The 8,324-nt window shown below is 55.6% G+C and overlaps 1 protein-coding gene across 1 annotated transcript; it reads right to left on the bottom strand.

The window, feature by feature from the left end:
- Positions 1-125: 125 nt before the first annotated feature.
- Positions 126-8,318, bottom strand: DLL3 (delta like canonical Notch ligand 3; the record flags this gene model as incomplete). Its single annotated transcript, XM_082709243.1, has 8 exons — positions 126-336; positions 703-787; positions 1,028-1,619; positions 3,776-3,998; positions 4,234-4,448; positions 5,981-6,223; positions 7,263-7,317; positions 8,130-8,318. Coding segments are annotated over 8 exons (1,608 nt in total), but the record flags the coding sequence as incomplete, so codon positions are not given.
- Positions 8,319-8,324: the final 6 nt, after the last annotated feature.

The following is an 8,324-nucleotide window of genomic DNA, read 5'->3' as shown; positions in this document are numbered from 1 at the left end:
TTATTTAAGCCACTTTGAGTTGCTTCTGATCCCTCCAGGAGAGTCCTGCTACTTCTTTCAGGAGATAGTAGCTCTCCCCTCCGTCCCAATACTAAGTACAAAGCACTTAGGCAATGAGTCAAAGCTGATCAAAATAAGAGCCTTTATAGACGTCTCTAGAGAGGAGGGGGAAAATTGGATTTAAATAAGCATTATATACAACTCCCAAAGGTAAAATTCTCCCACCCACGCCGTCCAGCTCCAAAGTGTCTCAGGCAGAGATTGGGCACCACCAAGTAAGTACAAAAATATCCAGGTTCTGTCTCCAGGCGCTGATGGAGAAGGGGCAGGTCAGGCCTAGAAATGAAAAGAGTAGGAGGCATTAGACAGGGCTGCCCTCGCTTCCTCTCCCTCTCCCCACTGAGTGGAAAACAGGGAAGCTCTGCTGGGGCTCCCCACAGTGACCTCTTGAGGGCCGTATGGTCTGGCAAATAGCTCCAAACGACAGCAAGAGGGCTGCAATACAGAACTAATAAAAGCCGTAAGTGAAATGTGGCTTAAGGACCTCCCAGAGACCCTACGCTCATTTTACAGATAGAGTAAAAGAGGGCTACAGGGAAAAAAAAAAAAAAAAAAAAAAAAAAGAGGGCTACAGGAAATGCAGGGGCTGCCTCCGCCCAGCATGCCAAATATGTGCGGAGCAGGTAGAGGGGTGGTAACTACCTCCCGGGCATAGACGGAAGGAGCCGATATGACGTAAATCGCATGAGAGTCTCCATCTTCAGGGTGATTCCAATCCGCTGGCTGGCTGTGGGAGGAAAAGAAGATCAGATCCCTCTAATTCTCCGATCTTGTTTTCCCCACCCACCATGGAGAGACCGCAAAGCCAACTAGGGGAGCTGTCAACGACCCAATCAGAAAAGGTGGGGAGCAGGTAAGAGGAAGGGACCAATCAGTAAGGTCTATCAGGGAATCGAATCGGGTCAATTGCACTATGGAGATTGACGAAAGCAGCCAGGAAAGAAGCCAGACGCCTGGGGCCCCTCACCTTGGCCCATCCTCCGAACCCTCCTGCGTTCTTCTGTTGTTGAGTGCATCTGAGAGCGCGTGCACCGATGGCTCTGGGGTTCCCGCCAGCAAGCGAGACCCAGTATCCTGGCCGGGGCCTCGGCGCCGCACGTGGACCAGCAAGAACGCCGCGCCGGCCAAGCCCGCGGCCACCAGCAGTCCCAAGGCCGGAGGCAAAAGAAAGCGCTGCGGGTCCCCCTGTTTCAGGGCCGGCAGCTCTGCGGGCAATACCCGTGCGCCATCGTCCGCGCCGTCGGGGTGAACTGGGAACTCGCAGCGCGCGCCCATGTAGCCGGGGGCGCAGGCGCAGACGAGGCCGGAGAAGTGGGCGTAGCAACGGCCGCCGTGGGCGCAGGGGCGCGCGGCGCACGGGTCGGCGCGTTCGCGGCAGTCACGGCCGCCGAAGCCCAGAGCACAGGAGCAGCGGCGTGCGCCGCCGCCCTCTAGGCACGTGCCGCCGTTGGCGCAGGCGCGGCCAGAGCAGTCGTCCAGGTCGTGCTCGCAGCGCGGTCCTGCGAAGCCCGCGCGGCAGCGGCAGCGCAGGGCGTGGCCCAGGTCCAGGCAGAGCCCGCCTGTGGGGAACGGGTGTCAGGGGCGCGGCCTCGACGGGGATCCCCGAGCCTGTCCGTGTGTCCACTCCTCTGCGCTGTAATCCTGCCCACCTTCTGCGTCCCCGCTGTCTTTGTCCAACTCTAGGGCCAGCCTCTGGGAGTTGGCCTGGAAAACAGGCCTTCTTCCTCTCCTCCCCAGTGAAGTCTTGGTTTGAGTCAGTCCACCTCCTGGGCGCTCTGTATGGCCGTTTTTCTCTCGGCTTCAGCCATACTCCAATAGTTAGCAGTCCCAAACATGTTCGAACCAGCTGGCCTTTGCCCAGGGCTTCTGCCTGGGATACCCTTTATCTTTTCCCTTCCTCCTTTACTCCCATTCTTTTCACCTTATCTCTCCCTGAGCTCCCTGGTATCTGCTCAGATGTCCCTTCCTCCAGGAAGCCTTCCCTGACTCTCCATTCCAACCCTGGGCTCCCCTATCACAACCCTGACAACTTCAGGCTCCAAGCACAACTGTGTCTTCCCCCACCCCGAGATGGTACCCTCATGAGGGCGGGGCCCTGAGCTGTCCTAGTCACTGCTGTGTCCCTAGTACCACTCAACCCAGAGTGAACACTCTGTTTTGGAGAGAATTAGTATTATGAGAATGCATGGGGCGCCTGGGTGGCTTAGTCGGTTAAGTGGCTGCCTTCAGCTCAGGTCATGATCCCAAGGTCCTGGGATCGAGCCCCGAATGGGGCTCCCTGCTCAGCGGAGAGCCTGCTTCTCCCTCTCCCTCTGCCCCCTAGTGCTTGCTCTCTCTCTAGTAGTCTGTGTCTCTCAAATAAATGAAATCTAAAAAGAATGCACTGAGCCCTTTACTCATAATCTTATGTAACTTTGTAACACCGTTACAGATCAGATCTCTCCACTGCTCATTCCTGTGGCTCCATCTCCCTCAGGGTAAAACCAAAATCCTCCTCATGACCCAGGAAGGCCTACATGATCTGTCTGGATCACCTCCCTCCCCTCATCTCGCACCACTCTCCCTGCACTCACTCTGCTCGATCCACACCTGCTTCCCTATGATCCTCAAAAGGTCAGGCACGTTCTGACCTCAGGGTCTTTGCACTTGCTATTCCTGCTTCCTGGAACATAACTCTTCCCCCTAGAACCCACATGACTCCCTCCTTCTCTACCCTTCAGCAAGGTTTTGCCTAACCACTTTTGCTAAAATGTCAACCCTCCACCCCATAAACACTCCCCATCCCCTTCTGGCTTTATTTTTCTTCTTAGGTTTTTTTTTTTTTTTTTAATATCTTGTGTATTTATTTATTCGAGAGTGAGTATGAGTGTGAGCAGGGGGAGGAGCAAAGGGAGAGGGACAAGCAGACCCCACACTCAGCACAGGCTTCACACAGGCTCTGTCTCATGACCCTAAGATCGTGATCTGAGCCAAAGCCAAGAGTCCTGTGCTTGACCTACTGAGCCACCCAGTGACTGTTTCTTCTTAGTTTTTATCACCATCTAACTTCCTATATAATTTACTTACTTGTTAATTGTCTGTTCTGTCAGCTCTATGAGGGCAGGGTTTTTTTTGTTTTGTTTTGGGTTTTTTTGTTTGTTTGTTTTATTTCATTCCCTGCTGTAACCGTAGTGCCTAGAACAGGACCTGGAACACTGCCGATACTCAATTATATATGTTTTTAAGTAATATCTACACCCACCATGGGGCTTCAATGTACAGCTTCGAGATCAAGAGTCTCACAATCTACCTACTGAGCCAGCCAGTCTCCCCTTACTCAAATATTTTGGTATGGGAATACCACCTTGCCCAGAACAAGCAGGCTGGACAGGACTGCCTGGGTGGCTCAGTTAGCGTCCTTTGGCTCAGGTCAGGATCCCAGGGTCCTGGAACTGGGTCTCACATCGGGCTCCCCGCTCAGTGGGGAATCTGCTTCTCCCTCTCTTTCTGCCTCTCCCCCTGCCTCTGCTTGTGCGCGCTCCCTCTTAAATAAATAAATAAAATCTTTAAAAAATAAATAAAAATAAAACAGATTGGGGGTGGGGGAGGCTCACTTCCCCAGGCCAGAGGGTAGAGAAAGCTCAGCCAAGATTCCCACCCAGGGCTGTCTGAGCCAAGCCCTGCTGCTGCCCACTGACCACGCAGGGCCCCTCCCTGCCTGGCCTCCCCACCTCACCGTTCCGGCACGGCTTCAGGCTGCAGCGATCCACTCTCTTCTCACAGTTGGAGCCTTGGAACCCGGGCGGGCAGTGGCAGATGTAGGCAGAGTCAGGGTCTGCGCCTCCCACACACAAGCCGCCATTGAAGCAGGGTCCATCCGCACATGTCACCCCGCTCACCTCACACCGCAGTCCGTAGAACCCTCGGGGACAGGCACATTCGAAGGATCCCGGGGTCTCCTGCGCAGAGGCAAGAGGACTTCAGAACGGGTCTCTCGGGAGCAAAATCCCAATCCCCTCCTGTCTTAACCAAGGAGGGCTGCTCCTTGCCGGGTCCTACCTCCCAGTATTCAGGGGCCCTTCCCTGACAGCTCCCCGCCCACCCCCAGCCCTCCCCAGGCTGTGATCTCAAGGAGCCGCAGATAGGGGGCGCTTGGAACTCCCGGAGGATGAGGAGGGAGGGGCTGATACTGACGCTACAGCTGCCCCCGTTGGCGCACGGGTTCCCGTCACAGGGCGCAGGCCTGGGTACAAGGCATCCAGGGGTGGCAGGAGACGGGCCCCTGGGAGTGAGGCAGCTGCTGGAGACCGGGATGGTGCAGAGGGGCCCAGTCCAGCCCTCCAGGCATCGACATTCGTTGGGCTGCTCGCAGAAGCCGTGGTCTGGACTGCAGCCCTGTCGACACGCTGCTATGGGGGAAGGAGAGGCAGAGGAAAGAGTAACGTTGATGAGGGCCGGGTCAGGAGGGCAGGAATCAGAGAAGTTTCTGAGGGCTTTCTGTGCACCACCTTCTCATCCTCGTGACAGACAACCCTCTGGGCTAGCGGGTATTGTGATCCCCAGTTTCCGGACAAGGGCACTGAGGCCCCGAGAGACACATAAGAAGTGGCAGACGGCGGATGTTAACCCAGGCCATTGAGCTCCCGACTCTTGTGCTCTTAGAAGGAGAATGGAGGGGTGCCTGGGTGGCTCAGTCATTAGGCGTTGGCTAGAGTCATGATCCCAGCATCCTGGGATCGAGCCCTGCATGGGGCTCCCTACTCGGCGGGAAGCCTGCTTTCCCCTCTCCCTCTCCCCCAGCTTGTGTTCCCTCTGTAGCTGTCTCCCTCTGTCAAAAAAATAAATAAATAAAATCTTAAAAAAAAAAAAAAAAACCACTCTCTCTGCCTGCCTCTCTGCCTATTTATGATCTCTGTCAAATAAATAAATAAAATATTTTAAAAGGGGGGGGGGGGCGCCTGGGTGGCTCAGTGGGTTAAAGCCTCTTCCTTCCGCTCAGGTCATGATCCCAGGGTCCTAGGATCAAGCCCTGTATTGGGCTCTCTGCTCGGCAGGAAGCCTGCCTCTCCGCCTATTTGTGATCTCTGTCAAATAAATAAATAAAATCATAAAATTAAAAAAAAAAAAAAGAAAAAGAAAAGAAGGAGAATGGAGTGGGGCCTGCAGGGTCAGAACCTGGAGAGATAAGAATGGTCCCCTGGGGCTGGGGAGGGGCCCCTGGACTTTCAAGCGAAATGGGAGGGTCTTCAATTAGGGCAGGTCTGGGAGAATCTGGGTAAGCCTGGGAGTCCTAAGGGCTTCACTGGGATTCAGAAGTTAGGGGAGGAGTCTGAGGGTTCCCATAATGGAGGTCCAGGATCCAAGCTTTAGAAAGCAATGATATCTGGCCTCTGCAGCTGCGGGGAGGGAGCATAAAGTATCCCTTGGTGACCGGGTTGTGGGAAACTGCAAGGAGTTTCCAAAGCTCCTGGGTGGGGGTAGGAAGGGCCCCAGCATTGGAAGAGCTGAGTGTCCTAGCATCTGGAAAGTAGTGTGCGCATGCGTTCGAGGAGGAAGCAGGTGGGTAGTGCTTACATGGGAAATGGGTGTGGGGCTCCTATTCGGGAAGAAAAAAGTGCTAGGAAGAGGGGAGGGGGTTGGAGTGCCCAGGCAGGACTGGAGAGAAGTCCAGCGTCCTCAGTTTCCCCGAGGGTGGTAGCTGGATCACGGGAGGGGGCTGAGGACCACGAGGGGGCCTGGAGTGGGGCCTGGGATACTTGGCCAACAGTCAACAACATTCCCTAGTTTCCTGGAGAGGGGTGTGTCTGCCGCACCACGGCAGAGCTCTCGAGCCCCCGGTTCCCTGAGGAGGGTAACCGGCTTGTAAAAGGAACCTTGGGGCCGTGAGTGCAGCTAAGGAAGGAAGTGCCGGGGACGGAGTGGGGTGGAATGCAGGACTCACGCGTGGCCTCACACTCGTCCTCGACCGGCGTGCAGGGGCGCAGTCCCGAGACGCACCGCGAGGGGGCGCTGCGCGAACGGCAGAGGCGCGCGCATGCGGTCCCAACGGCTGGCGGCTCGCAGCGCGCGCGGTAGGAGAAGCGCAGCTCCCAGGCGCCTGCGCGCTGCACGTCCCGGGCCCACGGGCCCCCGGCCGCCAGGCGGCGCCGACCCGCCACGCGTGCCAGCAGGCTCCAGGCTGGCCCTGCGGGGAGAAGGGAGCGAGGTGCTGGGGCGGGACGGGCCGTAAACGGACTCTGTCTGGCGAGACAGATGGAGCTTGCACTCTCCCTGCGGCTCTTAGCGAGGCCAAAACACCCCTTTTCCGAGCACTGAGAATGGCTGCAAACTCCCATAATGATGTAGTCATCCCATTAATACCCTAGGACCATTGCGATGACAACGGTCCTCCCAAAGAACCCGAAACACCCCTATATCTTGCCCAGGAATCTTTGCATATCAGTAAGGAGACCTCTAACATACTGTGACATCTGATATCTCTATATGGCCAAGGTGCAACACGGGTCTTTTGAACTGAGGTAATGACACCCGGAAACTGTGCCTCAGAATCTTCCTAGATCGAAATGGTGACAGATACCCCAATTACTAGACCGTAAATTGCCCTCATTGCCTGAAGCCTTGGGATACAGAGAGAGAGTGGCATTTTCTCCCCCAAGAAAGCTGTCACAACGCCCCCATATTGCCACAGGAGCTTTCTATATCTAAATGCTGGCAGAACCCCCCAGACACACACACTGTAGACCTTACATGGCTCCAAAATCCCCTCAAATTAAGAATAAAATCACCCCATCTCCCTCCCTGAAACCTTTGCTCAACCTGCGACATCCCATAGGGCTCCTGGGACCTCTGTAGGGACACCATGACTGAGCTTGTAGCCAGGTTTATCAAAATCCCACAGTGACGGTGCATTACTGTGCCATCCTGTATCCTCCTGCTCCGGGGGCTTTTATTCCAAAATGCTCAGAGTGCCCTCTGCCTAGTATCAGCCCCTGGAGACTCCCGGGTCCAGGACCAGGACAATTCTACACCGACCTGCCAAGAGCCCTGGGACTACTGCCACCCAGCCCCCGCACTCAGAGCTGGGAGGACAGCACAGGCTGTTGATCCTGGGAATGCCCCACCCTACAGACAGTCCCATGTCACTCTCCTGGATCATACACGGGGCTCCAGCTCCCTGGAGTCCCCACACTGTGCACTGTAGTCTGATGACTGAAGACACTCACCTCCAATCTCTTCTAACTCCTCTCTCCAGGTTTCGATGATGAGAGAGAAGGTGCCCTGGTTGGGAGGAGAAAGGAGAGGAAAGAATGAAGACAGTGGAAGGCCAGATTTTTGGGGTGGTGATCCTTCCAGGGACCAGGCAGACAAGGGACAATTCCCAGAGGGGCTGGCCCAGGGAAGGAATGACAGTTTGGGCTTCCTTTATGGAGCACTTCCTGTGAGTAAACGTTAGACTGGAGATAGATGGTTGAACCCCTCAAGAGGGACCCTTGTGAGGTACCATGATGATCCCATTTTACAAATGGGGAGACTGAGGCTAGAACAGGGAAAGCCACCTTGCCCAGAAGGACAGGGGTCTAGACTTCAAGTACCGGTCCATTCACCTGCCCACTTTTGGGGTTGTAGGCTAGGAGATAGGATTTTGGAGGTAAAAGTCATGAATACGGGCCCCAACTGGAAGATAGGAGAAGGGATAAGGTGAGAGGAGACGGCTTTCGAAAACAAGGTGGAGGAAGGTCCCCAAGTGCAGGGAGATCTGAAGATAAAGATAAGGATTCCAGTGTTTAGGAATCCCCAAGGAGCAGAGGTAGCATCCTGTGAATTTAGGATTTACAGAGGGTGAGATTGAGGTTCTGGGAATTTGGGGTCCCAAGCATGCAGGGTGGGTATCAGAACATCTGGGATCCCCAAAGGGGAAGTGGGACTCATAAATTTGGGGTGCCCTGTGGGAAGTCCATATGGTAGAATGCGGGATTCTAGGTGATAGTTACTTGTCTGGGAATTTGGGGTCCCCAGAGGGCAATGCTGGGGGCTTGGAGGGCAGAAGGCCATAGAAGTTTGGGTAGGGCCTCCAAGCACCGGGTTCTCACCGGCCAGGCTTCCCGGAAGGGAACGCGCATGAAGCTGTCGGGCAGCGGCAGGTCAGGCACCAGCGCTTCGGGCTGCTGTTGGGTGTAGACCGGTCCTCGCGCAGTCAGCGCCGCGCCCAGGGCGCACGGAGACTCGGCGGCCTCCTCGGAGACCCCTGGCTTCAGGCAGACCCTAAAGAAGAGGCGACACGGGCC

This window comes from Mustela nivalis, assembly GCF_964662115.1.
Source record: "Mustela nivalis genome assembly, chromosome: 18".
NCBI classification, from domain to species: domain Eukaryota; kingdom Metazoa; phylum Chordata; class Mammalia; order Carnivora; family Mustelidae; genus Mustela; species Mustela nivalis.
Note: the sequence above shows the minus strand (reverse complement) of the source record. Positions and strands in the feature narration are given on the sequence as shown.